Consider the following 18756-nt stretch of genomic DNA (forward strand, 5'->3'; position numbering starts at 1 on the left):
GCTAGTGGTTTGAAATATTGGGGCTACGACAGGGGGGAAAATATATTCCGGGCATTTAAGTCTCCACCTTCTATCTTGCTGTAACTTATTATCAGTAATATTGCAGCACGCACGCCCTTTGTTCCTCGTGGGTGTAGCCCATGGAAGTATAGTAGCCTCTGCCGAGGTGGGGGCGTGTACACTAGCAGGGAGTGTGGGGGAGGGGGGGGGGGGCATATACGTGTCGACGTCACCGCTGGCTGGGTCCTGACTGTCAACGCCAAAATAATACGAGTAAAAAACTTTTCCTCCAGACTCATATCTCGAAACACATGGCCGTGAGAAAACAGGGATGTGAGAAAAGCCATTTTGGTCCGGGCTGTGATGGTCGTTGGGACACGGCTTTGTTCGCGTAGCGGAGGTGCCTGTTTTTTCCTCTCTCTCTCTCTCCCCCTCTCTCTCTCTCCCTCTCTGGGCTCGAGCAGCGAGAGCCAGCGGGCTGCATCAGTTTAGCCGACTTGCTAGCTAACGTCAAGTTGTACCAAGAAAGTGGAGAAGACGGCGGCCAAACGGGAGCTCGTCCGCCCAAACACAGACCTATGCGACGGATAGCAGGTACCACAGCTCTCCCTAACGCTTCCACCACATCACATATAGCGCGGGCCATCAAATGATGTGCGTATCTTACACCATTTAGATATGTTTTTACCGAACAAATCTTGGGACTGCAACACCTCTGTGCCTTCGGTAGCAGCAGCAGCATCGATGCTATACGTAGCCGTCCGTTTTACAGCTTAATAGCCAACAACTTCCCTCCCATGGAGTTATGGGGATCGAGTAGTAATGCTGCGTATTACAATTGATTCAACACATGCCTGGTTTGTTTTGTAAAAACTGTGTCTCCCAGAGATAATAATAAGGGTGTATGTCTGACATGTTGCTCGCCATTAGCCTACCAATAACTGCCCGCAATGCTTTACTATACATATGCACCCACTGCAAAGCATAATGTCAGAGGACTTATCAAGGAGAGGGAGCAATATACAGTTACATATAGCCTACCTTTCACTTTGAGCTCAACACGCCAGTTGCTATCATGCAGCATGCACAACACTCCCGGTCACAGAGGGGAGTGTTCATTAATTAATTGTAAGACCCAGTAGCATATGCTACATGCGAACATGTCTTGCAAGCTAAAGCGACAATCATCGCCAGTTATTTATCAGTATTCGTGTCATGACCCAACCTGCCTACAGAGATTGGTTAGCCGACGCTGGCCAAGGCTTGTGAGCTGCTACCACCACCGCGGCGACTCAGTCGTACTGGTCTCGTGTAGCAATGCGGTAAGACAGGCGTTCGGGTTTGGATTTCCAAGGGAACAGGGGGAAATTGAACCGCTATTATTTATGTTTGGTCGATATGTCACGGGGTCATCCTTTGCTGACAGCAGCAGGATATAGCCAGGCGGAACAAGGTCAAACGTCGACCGGGCGGAGTAGGCTACCTCTCCTGTGTCCACCGCAGTAAAGAGGCCGGGCGTGTGTGTGTGTGTGATGCCTCTTCCCTTGGGGCCGTGTGAAGAAGGCTCTGCCAGGTGAAGAATGTCAAATGAATAATTCAGTCACACGCTGCATGTGATCAACGTGGCCCTGGAATGTTCACAGCCAGCTGCTACTGGGGACAATAATGAGGCTCTCAATGTGTTGTCTATGGCTCCTCCAGGAAAGATTGCCCAGCCTCAGCTACCCTGTTGAACAGGCCAGCTTTCTAGTGAATGGCTGGGAGGGCATTGGAAAAGCTCGGTGGAGCAAGGATGAGTTGCACTTCTTGTAGCTGCTTTGATTTGTGGAAAAGGTCTATTTGTTGTCATTCTGTCAATTTTCATCCATTTTGAGAAGTTAAAGGTGGAGTTCGTGATTCTGGATAATGTGTGTCATTTTTTTGTCAATCTCCTCATGATCCACTACCTGTCCGTACTGTGTGCGCTGGAAAAAATCTGCTCTGTAAACGGGCTTGTTGCTAGCTACAGTGTGCCCCATTTGTTTGAATAGCATTTGTTTACATGCCAGTTTACAGAGCCTAGGCTGTGTATTAACACCAGCTATTTTTTCAGCGCACACAATACGGACAGGTAGCATATCGTGAGGAGATATTGACTGATTTTGACAACAAGCGTTCTCCAGAATCGCTTTTTTTAAAGTGTTCCAAGTGTTCTTAGAGCTCAACTGGGAAACTGGTGTGAATATTGCCTCTGGTGGCTTTGAGCTAGCAGTATTTAGATTGATGGCTTTTGCTGGTGGCACTTTGTCTTGAGGGGGTTTGTTTTCTTCAACAGCTCGTTCTTGTTTCAACACAGGACAGTGTGTATCCATGACAGGGCATTTTAGAGTAAAAATAGAACTTCACGTCGGCTACATGCCTTAAGTGTCATGTGCTTCCCACCGGCTAAATAACTTAGGTGACGCTTCTGTGAAGGAAGTTCTGTTAAGGTTGGAGGTCAACTCAGGTGGAAGAATATTTCAGGAGACTTGGATGAATTATGAAGCAATATTTATTACATTTATTTATTACAGACTTGGCCAAGGAGAACCGGACTGCAACTCTCGTGACTTGCACTTCAATTCTGCCAGATACATGTTTAGAGCTGTGTCTTAACCTCGCGCTATCTCTAACACCTCTCCGGTTCGGGCTCGGGCACCAAGCGTACCAATGTTTTGGTTCAGAGCTGAACACAGTGAACCATAACATTCTGGAATAGAAGGAGATGAGACTTTATCTATACAACTGACCTAAGTGTCTCCTAACAGGCTCCAAGGCTGACCTAGAGTCTGTGAGACACACACACAAGATATAGGCATATGAACTATTAATCTTTACCATTAATATTACAACTAAAGACCCAAAATTCCCTCACAGCTTCCAAGAGGCATAGCCTTCACACACTTTATGGCTAGATTGTAGTCTCCACCTTTTGTGTCAACCTGCCCCTAATAATCCTTACCTAGTAATCGTCGGCTTTTCCTGAAATAAGTGGTTTTCAATGGCTTGCATCATTTCTTCGGTTAAAACAGAATTCCAGTGCGTATTACAGGCCAAAGTCCAGACCAGCACTTACATGTGACGTTAAAGAGCAAATGATGGGGTCATGATGAGGATGGTATCCAGTGTTTCCTATCAACTTCGTTACCTTTTGTATTCAGAATTCTAATAGGTGTTGCAGCTATATGGACAATTTGGATGGAATGACAAGTGTAAACGGTGCTGATGAACAACACCTGTTGATGACAGGGGAAATAATAATGGAAACGGGGAATGCTTTCAAATATGATGATTATAGTCCTCAGTCCAAGTTGAAGGCTACGATTTACTAGGACTATTGTACTTGCTCCTTATTTTGTCGATTTGAGATAATGATGTCGGTGTAGTTGTTAAAGCTCCAGCCCTTAGACATCCGCTGGCTAACAAAACATCTTGTAGACTCAAAGAGGAATTTTCTTCCTTTGCAGTCCTTCTCCACTGAATGCCTGTGTTTTGAAAAGTCAGGCTACTATAGTGTGTTGACCTGGGTGACTGTCCGCTAGTAAACACACAACTCTTCAGTTTGTTTACAGTCAGTTGTTTGCATAAACACTCTGCAGGGTCATTAGTTTGAATGAGTTTTACTGTTTCTGGCTAATACTGCCAACAAAGACAACAATTATGGAAGATTAAAACAAGGCAATACATTCAATACCAATGGTCTAATATCGTGAACAGATGATTACACATACAGTAGATAGGAAAAATAGTTTTGATTACAGCCTCAAAATGTGTTTTTCACAGCCTCTGCCTCATGAACCGAAACCCGTTGCTCCATCTTCACAATCCTCTTTTCTTCCCTGTCGCTGTAGCCTTTGTTTGCTTCTCAGGGAGTTCTGGTGTGTCCTAAACAACTCACTGTAATCCCCACTTGCAAAATCTGCACAATAATAGAGACCTTGTATTCCAAATCTGAATGCTGCCGACTGCCGTGCTACGTATTGTATTCGCAACACATAATAACTTTCTCTTTTTTTTTCTTCACTCCCCATATTTCACTCTGGCCCTCTCTAGTAGCTCCTGTGTGCCTTTCATCTTCTCTCCCCTCCCCACCTCTAAGAACTGTCTGAAGCTCTCATGTCACTGGCATTAGACCGCCCCGCGTGTCTTCTTCGGCTTGGTCTGTCTCGTCCCCTGCTATATCCCTGTCTTTGTTGACTGGGTGAACCACACAGGGCGCGGGCCGCTTCGCCCTCTCACCACCACCACCAACACAGGGCTCTGGGCCCAGAATGATTGACAGCCATGGATTGAGTGTGTCCGTCAGTATGCGTCAGCCTCTCTCTCTCTCTCTCTGTATATCCTGGTCTGACTCGTCCTCCTCCTGCTGTCTGTTGTTCTCTAGGTGAGTGATGGAGACGAGAGAGCTGGCCGTGGTGGCTGGCAGCTTTGCGACTTTCCAGGTCCTCTTCTCTGTGGTCAGCCCGCTGGTCTCCTCCGCCATCACCCCGGGTTACGGACGGCAGCCCCCCACCAAGTTCACCGAGTGGAACTCCAGGTGTGTAACTGTAACAGGAAGCCACTGTTTTCTGTCCTGTATTCAGGCCTTTTTGTCTTATGCGTCTAACCTGTAAGTGCTTTTTTTTAAACCAAAGCTGGACTTTTTCTTTGTTTTGTTTTTTAACAACTTAAAGGTGGAATGGGCAATTCTGGAAAACTCTTGTCAAAATCTTTTTTTTTCAAATCAGTGAATATCTCTTCACGACCTGTGTGGGTGCTGGAAAAAAATTCCAGTGTTAATACACAGCCTAGGCTCTGTAAATAAACAGGCATATTGATAGCTGTGGTGGGCCCCCTTTGCAATCATACCCTTTATTTACATATCCATTTACAGAGCGTAGGCTGTGTATTAACACTGGATTTATTTTCAGTGCACTGTTTTTTTTTCAGGTATCAGATCTTGAGGAGATATTCACTGATCTTGACAAAGTGTATTTGACAACAAGCGTTCTCCAGAATCGCTAACACCAACCTTTTTTAAGACCTTATCAGAGTTAGATATATCATTCACAAAAGGTTATCGTTTTGGATTTATGCATGGTTTGTTGCATCACAATACAGATAGAGTCCCTCATTATCAACTGAACCTTAGCCAGCCAACCCGTCTAGAAAAAAAACTGTTTTGAAAAAGAGACAGGGAAACCGCTAAGGAGGAGGTAACAAAATCCACCTTCCAGCGCCTCTTAGGACATTTCCAGGTTACTCCAGAACAGGGGTGTCCAAACTACGGCCCGCGGGCCAACTGCGGCCCGCGGCCCGCTTTTTATTGGCCCGCGGCCGATTTTAAAAATATAATGCAATATGGCCCTTTAAAAAAAAAAAAAAAAAAAAAAAAAAAAAAAATTTTTTTTTGCATTTCTTAGTTAACCCACTAGTGCAGGGGTGTCAACACTGATTGATTGGCCCTTGGCACATTTTAAAAATATAATGTAATATGGCCCTTTTAATTTTTAAATAATCTAAATGCACTCATTATATTGCAGAGAAATATGTCCCATAAAAGAAAAAGAGCATCAAGGCCATCCCAGAGGACCCTGCATAATATTTAAATTTAAATTAATATTATTATGGAAAATCTATGTGTCCTTCTCCAATAGCTTCTAAATCATCTGACAGTGTTTACATTTTTTTTCATACAAAATTCTTCAGCTTTAGCCTCTTAATTTCCCTCTCAAAGTGCACCAGATTCATGCATTTCACTTTAAAAACTTAAAAAAATCTCCCGGGGGGGCATGCCCCCGGACCCTCCTTGGAGGGGCGGTATCTCAGCTGGCTACTATTTTCACCAAGCTGGACATTAGACGTAAAAGCAGAAAACACTGGGTGTATCAATGGCATTTAACAAGAGGGGGGATGTATATTTTTAATGTGCAAGTAAAGTGTTGCCGTGAAGAAGGATTACAATTTACGAAGACACTATGAAACTAAACATCAGAGCAGCTACATGTCCTGATAAATGTGTTATTTTTGCAAAGTGGCCCGGCCCTTCGTAGATTTTTCTGTATGTGGCCCTCAGTGAAAAAAGTTTGGACACCCCTGCTCCAGAAAGTACTGGTACTTCCCGTAAAATAGCAAATCGTCTTTTTCTACACTAGTTTAGGTAGGCAGATTTTGTTACCTCAGACTGAACATGGCTAGCTGTTTACAGTCTTTGTGGTAAGCTACAATATCAGCTTGATATTGAGTGTACAGACATGAGAACAATATTATTCGTCTCATCCAGCTCTCTTCTGCAATAATGTGAATATGGCTATATCCTAAAATGTCCAACAAGTATTATCTCTCTCCTTCCAAGGTTTTTTTGTGATCTGACACACTTTGACATACATAAACAAACAGCTTATTAATATGTTATTCTGTTCTACTGAAACATAGGTTTTAATACAAATAGTAATGTTGAATTTAAAGATATTGGATTCTCTTGTGCATTCTTGGTCTTTTGGGATCCAGACGTTATAACCAGGTTGAAACTCTAAAAAAACAAATTCCCAAATTGTATGTGTTATCATGGATAGCCCCTATAGGCCCACTGTGAGGAACCTCCCTGGGATAGATGGTATAACATTGCAAAGTCTTGGACCTGTGTTAAGCAAACAGCAGTGTTGTGGGGGGAACTCAGCTCCAGTGCTGACGTGGACACTGATGAGGACTGGTGGCCAACTCGCCATCCTTCCACGCATGAACAAGATTAGGTTTCCAGGGGCGAAGTTCAGAGGCCAATAACTTTTGGTTGCATAACCTCTTTCACTGACCTTTTAGTCAGTTTTTCTTGCCATATATCAGTGCTCGCAGGCAATCCTTCAATTCTACTATTGCCTTTTTTGTCCATGTATGAAAGTCATGGTTTTACTGATAAAGGATTAGTCCAACACAAGTCAAAGACCAGACACTGATGGACTTCAAAGTGGCCTACCATTGCATAACAGCTAGCTCTCAGTGTATCAGTGTGTTGTTTATGTAACCGCGACTTAAGTGAAAGGAGAGGAGGGGAGAAAGCATTTTCTAAAGACAGCAGGCTCTCATGTCTAGTATTGAACACAGCTGCATAAGCAATACGACTGTTGACTGTTGATATTGTTTATTTCTTCGTCTCTACATCTGGTTCCTTTTCTCTATTGTCCAATTTTAGTTTTCTGTCATTTCTTACGAATATCATTTGTCAACACAAACACAAGATCCAGATAGAGGCCGCCCGATTTGGAACTGAAGCCTTTTGTAGACTGTCTACATCGGCATTTGTCTTGCCAACTTCTCTTTAGCCAAGTTCCCCCGTCGCTGTTCCATTTTTAGACACTTCACTCTGATGTCAACAGGGCCTCATCCACTCATACAGGAGTTGGTTTGTAGCAGGGCTCAGTCCTGCAGCAGTGGACAGGGGGCTGCTGTTTACCCAAGAGGCCGTGCGGTGACAGTGGACGAGCAGTGATTCTGGTACAGGGGAGATAAGGCCCACTGGACCTCTGGAGTATCTCCTTAGTGGCCCAGATAAGCCTTCCAAAGGTCAGGGGCAGCCAGTATCAGGCCTGATTTAAAAAGAAGTTACACCCACATGGACACAGGGGACAACATAGATGTAATTACATACTGTTTGGAAGCATGTGTGGATGACAGAACCCACACACACACACTCACACACACACCCACACTTTCATGTTTACCCTTTGGTTATAATTCCTGACTGTAAACTCCTGTCAGTCTGCCAGCATGTTAATTTTATTTTGACCGTGTGTGTGTGTGTGTGTGTCCCTCCCCAGGTTGGTGTCCACTGTGCACGCTCTGATCGTGGGTTTGTTCTGTCTGTACATCCTGTGCTTCGATGATGAGGTCAACGCCAACCCCGTCTGGTAAGAGGAACTGAGAGCAAAGCTGATTCATGACTGAACAAGCCAACACCACTGTAATATAGTGAAACAAGACACGAGACTGTGTGTCATGCCACCGTGTAGGGAGGACCCTGTAAACCCCCATAAACACACAAGCAAGGATGCAGTATACCAATTGGAAAAGGCAATAATATTGACCCCTCATACTTTGCCATTTTGGCAGTTAAAAAAACCTTAGCGAAATACTTTTTTTTTTACTTCACAGCGCTGCACAGTACAACCTACTTTCAAAATGAAGAAAACAAACAAAATCACTGCATGTAATTGACTTGGCTTGGTATGTGTACATGCAATCTTATACATTTAAGAAGCTATACACAATGAACAAGCAGTTGCATTTTTTTTTGGGACTTACTCGATTGTGTCCGTATCTTTTCTTTCGCTTAATTCCGTTTGAGAAGAGGTTTACACGTGCAGCGCAAATATGAGCGTGTCTGATTTAGCGTTGTCCTATTTTGACAGGTTCTTTATTTGACAAATTAGGCCTCCATCTTTTACAGGAGCTCGGTCATCTTGTAACACAGGCATTGGTGCTGCTGCTGGGCACGGACACACACTCTGAGGGGATTTATTAGAAACGTACGCACATTACACAGCAGATTTTTTTCATGACAGTTATTAAAGGAATATTGTTGCTATTTTTAGACACCCCAGGATATGGAATTACCATATTACCGCCCATCGTGTGTGTGTGTGTGTGTGTGTGTGTGTGTGTGTGTTGATCGCTTTAATAGAAACATGTCGTCACACAGTTCCTTCTATTCAGAACGGCAGTCACTTGGGATCTGAGGAAAGGGATGAAGGTGGGTGGTGGGTTGTAGTGAAGGATAGTCAGGATTGGTCATATATAACTTTTTGGAGAGATGACAGTGGCGTTCCCTTCATCAGAACACAATGGGAAAGGGTAGAGGAGGGATGTAACTGTGTCAGCCAAGTCTCCAGAGAGTTGTAGATTCAGTGGATTTAGCCTTTGATTATTATCTTCACTGTCTTCTCCATGCTACTGCTCACTCACTCTGTCTTTTGTATCAATGAATCCGGCCATTTCTTTCTCCCTTTCAATATCTGTCTTTTTAAAATATTTTTACTTCCTCCCTATTCTAACAGCTCTATCAACGTCCTTCACTTCTTTATCTTTTTATTTTCCATCTTGTTTCGCTTCCTCTCTGGCTCTGTAGCAGACGGACTAGAATCCCTCCAACAAAACAACAACAGCCTAGTCCTCTGCCCCCCCCCCCCCTCCCACACACACACACACCCACACACGCACAGCAGCAGTCTTCCGTGCGCCACCTCCTGCGTCTAGCTGTCTTTTAAGCCCCACATCTCTGCCTGACGAATCAATGCAGCACACCGACCTCACTCTTATTGTCTCTTTGTCACACTCGCCCGTGATGGAGCGACCAAAAGGGGAGAAAAAAAGAAAGTGGGGGGGGGGGGGGGGGGGTCTAAAGAGGGACCAAAGATGGAGGCGTCCCTCCCCCTCCTACCAATATTCTTCCCCAAGCCTCTTTTTTTGTGTGTTTTTAAGTGGGACAAGATTCAAAGGAGTCAGTGATTATAGAGAGTGCTTCTTCGTCAAATCATTGAATATCTCCTCACCATCTGCTACCTGTGCTATGCTCTATAAACGGGTGTGTATTTCTAGCGACAGGGGTGGGCCCCTTTTGTTTACATAACAGTTTACAGAGCCTAGGCTGTGTATTAACACCGGATTTTATTTCAGCCCCCACACACACACACACACACAGAATGTACAGGTGCCAGATTGTGAGGAGATATTCACTGATTTTGACAACAAGCATTCTCCAAATTCGCTGAAATCACCTTTAGTGCCATTTTTTTCTGTCACATTATTACCTCCAGTTCTTCCCACAAAGAAAAAGGGAGATTTCTTTGTGGAAATAGTTTAAGCTTTTATGCGTAATACGTGTGTTCCAACTTGTGCCTTGCGATTTTCTGTGAATTTCATCTTATTAAATGTGGCAACTTATCCCCCAATCAATACACAGCGGTATTCCTAATGCCTTCGGGGCTCACCTCGTTGCCACACAGGAGTGTTGCAAGCATAAGTTCTCCAGTCAATCTGATTTTGTATTACAGCATCATTAAAACCTGTCAAACGGCAGCATTGTTCTCTTCAGTTGTTGCATGAGTGGCCGAAGCCATGCTTCTTGGAAACCTGCATTGTTTTTCAGCTGCTGCTCATGTCAGCACGACCCAGTCTGTTATCATAATCCGTTCAGTTAACAAGCACCATGTCTCCCCCGCCCCGCCTTCTCCTGTATTTCTTGATTTCATTAACTTCAAGTCTACCTTGAAAACATTGAATTCGATGTCGGAACTTTAAAAAATAAATTGTATCTACATTTATTTTGCATCTTTTGTGAGGCTTGTTTGTTTGAGTGTCAACAAGTCCGATGCACCAAACTCTCTTAACCCACATCATTTGTTTTTCGACTGGATAAATGTCAACCCCTTTAATGAACAGGTGGCATTTATCATAGCATTTATCATAGCGTACAAGTCGAGCAGACGCCTTGCAAATTGATACATGTTCTGCTCCATTTGTTTCGCTCCCAAGGAAATGTAACCCAGGAGAAGAGACACATTTTCACACCGCGGAGCTTGAAGTGCTGCCGTCGGGATTCGGCAGACAAAGGCGAAAACAAATGTTGCCGTATCAGTAGAGACGCTAGACTGAGAAAATATTACCACAGCAGCTGGTCGACGCCATGTTGTCACTGAGGGAGAGAAATGAAAAAGAAATGGTTGAACATGAAGCTTGATGGATTAAAACATCTATTTTTTTTTAAAATGCGCCTTTTGGACTGTGCGACAGGTTTATTGCATGTCACACACGATGCGAGATGGCTCTAATAAAAATCTCGTCCCATGCTGTGCCTGTGACAACAATATCAAGAAGGTGTGTCGGATTGTGTGATGAATGTGGGGTAAATTGTAGCACTAGGATGAAAACGGAAAAATAAGTAGACTAGAGCAGATGCACTTTGTCATTAAGCACCTCCAGAGCTCCAAATCAGGTCTTCACCAACATTATTTTGGTTTATTAATGGCTGCCTTTTTACATTACGCTATTGGTTTTGGAACATTTATTTAATTGAACCCATGTTTGGTAATGTATTTAGACTCAATTCATTCAGATTGTCCACTGCACAATTAATAAACTGAGACTGCCTCACACTGATATGATTCATCAGGAAGTCTTTGGACTCATGACTTTAGACTCTCCCACTGACTCTCTGTTCAGTTGGTTTGGGTGTTCACGCTTGCCTGCTGCATTTCGGTCTCTTCAGTGCAGTGGTGTAAAGACACAACTGATCAGTAAACAAGATATCTCTCTCTCTCTTTCTCTTTCTCTATCTCGTTTTCTCTCTAATGAAACCGAAATAGGGGAGAAAGGAATTGAATGCCTCATTAACATTGTGGTTTTGTGCCGTCTGTGTCACATGTGCATACAAACACAGTGCCCACACTTTAGTACAACTCATATAGACTCGGTCAAAGTACTTATACCATCCAAGGTGAAATGCAAGGTGTAGGATATCATTTGACAGGGCCCAGGGGTCGTCCGGTAGGTAATGTGAGCCGCTATATGGAACGTGTGTGTGTGTGTGTGTGTGTGTGTGTGTGTGTGTGTGTGTGTGTGTGTGCGTGTTTGCTTTGGAGTGTGTATGTTTATACAGTATGTGTGTCGCAGGGTCCTGTTACAGAACAGCCAGTAATTCGCTATACGATACGTGTGACTGATACCAGGATCGGATGTCTACTGAGGCAGAGACACCTTTATTGTTATTTTGAACAGATGTTAATCGCAAGGACACCTAACGGTTACCAGAGCACGTCACGGGTCTGTGACCTCGGCTACTCATTAGTGTGTATTCAGAAACAGAAAAGGCTGTAGAGATATTCTGATATGCTGTTCAAAGAGTTGTTTGTTGTGCTACGGACACACCGCAAATACGATCAACTTCTTTTACAGCCTTGTCAACATGCTGTTGTTTTTTTAATCAAGATGTAAATGCACTACCACTCCAACCTAATCAACAGTAGACAATCATTTAACAATCAACCTTGGATGATCCGTCTACATGATTTTTGTCTGGCGTGCTGCTCTTGTTACATTAATTAGAAGTAGACTGTCTTGAGTGAGTGTCTTAGATTGTTCTGGAATATTAAGTAGTTTTCCCCCTCCAGACTTGTTCACTATGAATGTTTCAGCTGTGTCAAAAGTACCTTTCTAATAATGTTTTCTCTGCTGTTCCACAGGGGTGACCCCGGTCTCGTCAAACTAAATGTAGCCATAACCTGTGGTTACCTCCTTTATGGTGAGTTCTATTTCTTCTGTCGTCTGAACATATAGTCTGGCACACAGTCTGTGAGGGCAGTCAGTCAGTGTATATGGTGAAGACAATCGTCCAAACCCTGTTCATGGAGTATTTAGTTACCCTGTATAATTGACCCAGACTGTTTTAGAAAATGAATGTAATGACCATAGTTTAGGCTTTAAGTATCAAGTCAGCCCTAAATGTGTCTCCTGCAAATGTTCTCTACATTTGTAAGCATGTTGTACTTGTTCCCACTACTGCTGCTGCTTTCTTTTAAAGGCTGTAGTGTACACAATGATCCTCCTTGGTCAAACAGACGTATCAACTTGATGCCTTTCTAACTAGCCTTTCACCCTGTCCTCTAGACCTTGTGCTGCTTGCATGTAACTGGAGCACTATGGGGGACAGCTTTTTCGTCTGTCACCACTTGGCGGCGCTCTATGCATATGGATATGTGCTGGTGAGTCCATCAGTCTTCAAGACACACAATGTATGAACTGAAATAGCCAGTGAAGACACTGGATTATTCCCATGTCGTGTCATAAAGTACGTTTCATTTTGGTCTGTTTGGTCGTTGCAGACACGTGGAGTGCTTCCCTACTTTGCCAACTTTCGTCTCATTTCAGAGTTGTCCACACCATTTGTGAACCAAAGGTGAGTCCGCCGCCATGCTAGTGAATATCCACTTCATATGCAGTGGTGGAAAGTTACACATAAAATGTATTCAAGTACTGTACTTCTTTTTGTATTACTTTATACATTTCTTCCAGTATACTTCAGATGGAAATGTTCTACTTTTGACTCCACTACAATATTTTGATCAATTTAGTTTCTAGTTACTTTAGAAATGAACCTTTTTCACAGAAAACACATGAAGCGTTCATGCAAGTACAGCTGAAACATTGGTCCATTAATTGAATGGTAATTTGAGAGAAAATGTATTGGCTATCGACTGTTTTGACATTTGTTTATGCAAATATGCACAATAGTTAATTGAGCTTCTCAAATGGGAGCATATGCTGCTTTTCATTTAAACTATATATTCTTTTACAAACCATAAAAATCAATTTATGAACAAAAAATCACAAGTTTTCAGTCCTATACAAAATCCACCTCATCCAGATACATGACATCATTTCATTTAAAATGATAAACTTAATAATTTAACATTTTAAGTACATTTTCCTGATTATGATTTATACTTTTACTTCGGTAACATGTATAATACAGGACTTTAACTTTTACCAGATCATTTTTAGCATTTTGGTATTTGTGCTTTAAAAGAAAAGGCGGAGTCAGCGTATTCTTAAGGACACTTTTTGTCAAAATCAATGAATACCTCCTAAAGATCTGCTACCTGGCCATACTGAAGAAATCCAGTGTTGATACATAGCCTAGGTTCTGTGAACTGGGACATAAACAGAGGGTATCTAAACAAAGAGGGCCCGTCGTAGCTAGCAACATACATTCCCCTCCATAAGTATCGGAACAGTGAGGCCAATTCCTTTATTTTTGCTGTAGACTGGAAACATTTGGGTTTGACACCAAAATATGAATATGAGACAATAGATCAACATTTCAGCTTTCATTTCCAGGTATTCACATCTGGATCAGATACACAACAGAGAAGATAGCATTATTTGTAAAGGAACACCACATTTTTAGGTGAGCAAAAGTATTGGAACAGATAGACTTAAAATAAATTAAAGTGAATAAGACTTAATATTTTGTTGCAAAGCCTTCGCTTGCAACAACTGCATCAAGCCTGTGACCCATTGACATCACAAAACTTTTGAATCCTCCTTTTTGATGCTTTTCCAGGCTTTCACCGCAGCCTTATTCAGTTGTTGTTTGTTGCTTGCTCTATAGGGTTTAAGTCTGGAGATTGACTTGACCAGTCTAAAACCTTCCATTTCTTGACCCTGATTAACTCCTTTGTTGTTTTTGCAGTGTGTTTTGGGTCATTATGTTGCTGCATTATGAAGGATCTTCCAATCAGTTTGGTTACATCTTTCTTTAAATTGGCAGACAAAATGTTTGTGTAAACTTCTGAGTTCATTTAGCTGTTGCCATCATGTGTTACATCATCAATGAAGATTAATGAGCCCGTCCCAGAAGAAGCCATGCAAGCCCAAGCCATGACATTGCCTCCACCGTGTTTCACAGATGAGCTTGTATGTTTGGGGTCATGAGCAGATCCTTTCTTTCTCCAAACTTTAGGCTTTCCATCACTTTGGTAAAGGTTCATCTTGACAACAACACAGTAAAACATGATGGCAGCAGCAAAATGAACTTAGAAGTCTCCAGAAACATTCTGTCTGCCAATTTAAAGAAAGATGCAACCAAACTGATTGGAAGATCCTTCACCATGCAGCAAGGTAATGACCCTAAAAAACTGCAAAAACAACACAGGAGTTCATCAGGGGCAAGAAATGGAAAGTTTTAGACTGGCCAAGTCAATCTCCAGACTTAAACCCTATAGAGCATACATTTCACCTGCTAAAGAGGAGACCGAAGGGAGTAACCCCCTAACACAAACAGCAACTGAATGAGGCTGTGGTAAAGGCCTGGAAAAGCATCACAAAAAAAGAATGCAAAAGTTTTGTGATGTCAATGGGTCACAGGTAGGGTTGCAAAGGGGTGGAAAGTTTCCGGTAAATTACCGGAAAGTTTCCAGAAACTTTCCACGGGAACTTTCGCTCGGGAATTTTGGGAATTTTCAAAATTGGAAATTATAGGAATTAACAAAATGGCGGTAATTTAAATGATTTTTTTTTCATAACCAACCATAAATCTAAACTTTTAAACACTATGTTTGGTCATAGGCAGACATCCATGCAAAATTATACAATCAAAAAACATTACATTTGTATATGAATGGGTGAATGTGGTAAGAAATGTAAAGCGCTTTGGGGCTGAGAAAATCGGCTAGAAAGCGCTAAATAAATCAAGTCCATTTACCATTTACCATTTACATTTGAACAGATTTATTTGTAAGAAGAACTTTATCAAGTTGATTATTTTATGAACAATCAATAATTTCACTGAACAACAAAAAGATGAATGTTGAGTAAATTATTACTCATCTGTCTGACCCCACCCATTCAATAAATAAAGTCAAATGCCCCCCACCATGTGATGGAGGAATGCACAGAGCATGTAGGGGACGTGGCCTCAGTACCCCTGCAGTAGGATGTGTGCTATGTGCAATTTGCCAAGTGTACTTGCATAAAATCTGGTTGTTTTAGTCAAGATTATGCTAAAATATATTGTCCCCAACTATATTTAAAATCAAAGCTTAAGCCTCTGTAAACCTGGTCTAGTAAAAATCAATTTATGATATCAAGTTGGGTATCTCAATAAACTTTAAAAAAAAATCTGATTTGAAATTAAATGTTCATAAATATATTAAAACTTAGTTGAAAAAACTGCTTTTTACAGTCTAGAACGTTTGCCTGGACTGAAATAACATAGTTAGGAGAATTTAGTGCATTTGGGTTGCTTTAAATTGAGTAAATTCCCGTTTATTCCCGTTAATTCTCAAAATTCCCGTTAATTCCCATAAATTCCCGTTAATTCCCATGGAAAGTTTCCAACTTTGAAAATTCCCGGAATTTTGCAACCCTAGTCACAGGCTTGATGCAGTTATTGCAAGTGAAGGATTTGCAACAAAATATTAAGTCTTATTCACTTTAATTTATTTTAAGTCTATCTGTTCCAATACTTTTGCTTGCCTAAAAATGTGGTGTTCCTTTACAAAAAATGCTATCTTCTCAGTTGTGTATCAGATCCAGATGTAAATACCTGGAAATGAAAGCTTAAATGTTGATCTATTGTCTCATATTCATATTTTGGTGTCAAACCCAAATGTTTCCAGTCTACAGCAAAAATAAAGGAATTGGCCTCACTGTTCCGATACTTATGGAGGGACACTTGTTTAATTCCACCCCTTCTCCAGAACTCATTGTAATTAAGCTTCCTTTGTCATAATAATTATTATTAATATTTTAATTTATTATTATTTTTTATTATATATGTATTTTTTTCTAAATACTCTGTCCACCACTCTTTTCATATTCATGCTTCTCCATATCCCTGCCCATATCTTCCACTCTTGACACTCCCTATTCACGCTCTCCCCCACCCCCCCCCCCCCGTCCAGGTGGTTCTTCGAGGCGCTGAAGTACCCGCGCGCCAACCGGCTGGTGGTGGTCAACGGCGTGCTGATGGCGGTGGTCTTCTTCCTGGTGCGCATCGCGGTCATGCCCTCCTACTGGGCCAGCGTCTTCGCCACCTTCGGCACGGCGGAGTTTGAGCGGCTGGGCCTGGCCGCGCAGGTGGCCTGGATCACCTCTTGCATCGCACTGGACATCCTCAACGTGGTGTGGATGTATAAGATCGCCAGAGGCTGCTACAAGGTCCTGACAGGCAGGGGAGGACGCAGGCTCAAGGGAGGGGCGGAGGTGTCTCCGGCCAGCCCGGACAAGAAGCACGTCAACAACCACACGGACTGAAGGAAGGCACACACACACACAGAGCAGAGGATAATGTACAGGCACAGACATAAAACAAGATGGAGGGGTCAGACATACAGGAGTCGCTCTCTCTCTCTTTTGCTGTAGCCGTCGTCGTCGTCGTCCCCCAACCCCCAAAATCCCCCCAATCTCAGCCCCGTAGATCTCCCCTGTTGGCCAGTGGACTGGGACTGGGGGCTAAGAGTCTTCCCAACACCATGGGACAAGGACACCGCTCTTTTGACTCACTCTTTGAGCACCAGCCCCTTTGCAGCCTCTGTGTGTTTTTCACTGACAGATTATAATGGCTGATGGCTACTCGGTTCGCAGACGACAAGGTAGAGCTCACAAGCACACTCTTAACAACTGTCTGTCTTGTCTGTCACTCGCCTCTCTCGTCCCTATTGCCCCCCCCCCCCCCCCCCCCACCCAACTCTCAGTCTCCTCTCATGCTCCACTTCAGCCAAAGCCCAATCCTCTGAAGTGCCTGCCAAAGACAGGAAAGCAATAATGGTGGAGGAATGGGATCACAAAAGTCTAACAACAGAGTTCAGCCCCCCACCCCCCCTTCACAAGACGGCCATCTCTCTCTCTCTCTCTCTCTCTCTCTCTCTCTCTCTCGCTCGCTATTGCTCCCGAAAACGACTGGAGGCTTCTTCTGTCGCTCCTATTCCGTCCACACACTCGAGGAGACGCGGCTCACAGGAGTGAAGAGCTCTGCCTTCACATCCGTATACAGTGTTGGTGAATCCACAGTGCTCCTGTCTTAAACTCATCAGACCTCACATATAAAAAAAAAGAGATGGATAAACACCATAATGCCTCTTCTGCAGTATTGCCTGCTGTGGCCTCCTTGTAAACAAGTGGCTCCTGCCTATCTCACCAGCCATGCCCCGCCAAGCAACTTTACAATTTGGATTATAGATGAAAAAAAACTTAACGATACGCATGCAGGAGCGAGAGAGGCAACACTCTCCACCATCCTAAGCGCACCACAGGACAATTTTGCCTTTTCAGTATTCACCGTGTTGGCATCACTGTGCTGTACTTTGGCCCCCACCCCCCTCCACCCCTTTTTATTCGCTTATTTTACACAGCCTGAAGTCCAGTAAGCAGTTTTCAGTAACGTGTCTAAGTTCACATTGCATTCATGGCAACCCTCTGCCTCACTGGATCGGGCTCCACCATCCAGCTTGAACGTTTGGTTTTGTTCTGTTCTACCTCTCCCCCCCCTGCCTTACAGAAACCTTGTCAATCCATTCGCCAAAAGATAATCAACGTTTTTCTTCTCCGGTTCCTATCTATAGAGTGATTTTAGCCTTTAAAACCTTATCTGTTGTTAATATCACTGCCCCCGCCCCGACCCCCCCACACACACATACACACACACTTTCTACAGAGCCTATCCCAGCCAATTTCTCACCAAACTGTGTCCAAACTGAAACACCCCAAAAGGCTTCCGGTTGAGCTTAATGTGTTCTCAGTGACTCTACTGAGAGCCTCGTTAAATGAAGGGGACAGAGAAAGTTCACACACACACATCTGTGTATCATAGAGTGCAAACTATACACTATATTTGGTGCCCTTCTGAAACAACTACGTGGTTCCCTTCCTCATTGGCCGAATGTCAGCGTCTAACAATGTCAAATTTTTTCTAAAGTTTCTAATGGATCTGGATGTACCAATCTGTGACAACAGGCCGTCACTGTCAAAAGCAAAGTTGCAATCTGCATGTTTTTATTTAATTTCTGTATAAACTGTATCATCACTATATAGCATGGTGAGATTGACATATTTCTGTGATGCCTTAGTGAAGATAGATCAATAACATCTTTTGTATTGATTGCATTATTCAAAATGCTGAAAAAGGGGTTTGTCTTCCAAAATGGCTGATGTTTTTGCCTCTCGGAGCATACTGAATGCATGTATTTTTGATTTATTTCTCCTTGCGCT

General features: G+C 42.9%; 1 protein-coding gene across 1 annotated transcript; it reads left to right on the plus strand.

Moving 5' to 3' along the window:
* Nucleotides 1–343: 343 nt before the first annotated feature.
* Nucleotides 344–17083, plus strand: tlcd4b (TLC domain containing 4b). The gene is made up of 7 exons (XM_080043224.1): nt 344–594; nt 4403–4555; nt 7812–7901; nt 12231–12289; nt 12655–12749; nt 12870–12943; nt 16452–17083. Exons 2-7 carry the CDS (start codon nt 4410–4412, stop codon nt 16801–16803), a joined length of 816 nt encoding a protein of 271 aa, XP_079899350.1. The 5' UTR covers nt 344–594; nt 4403–4409; the 3' UTR covers nt 16804–17083.
* The last annotated feature ends 1673 nt before the right edge of the window (nt 17084–18756 follow it).

The sequence above is a fragment of the Ammodytes marinus genome, assembly GCF_949987685.1.
Source record: "Ammodytes marinus genome assembly, chromosome: 16".
Lineage (NCBI taxonomy): Eukaryota > Metazoa > Chordata > Actinopteri > Uranoscopiformes > Ammodytidae > Ammodytes > Ammodytes marinus.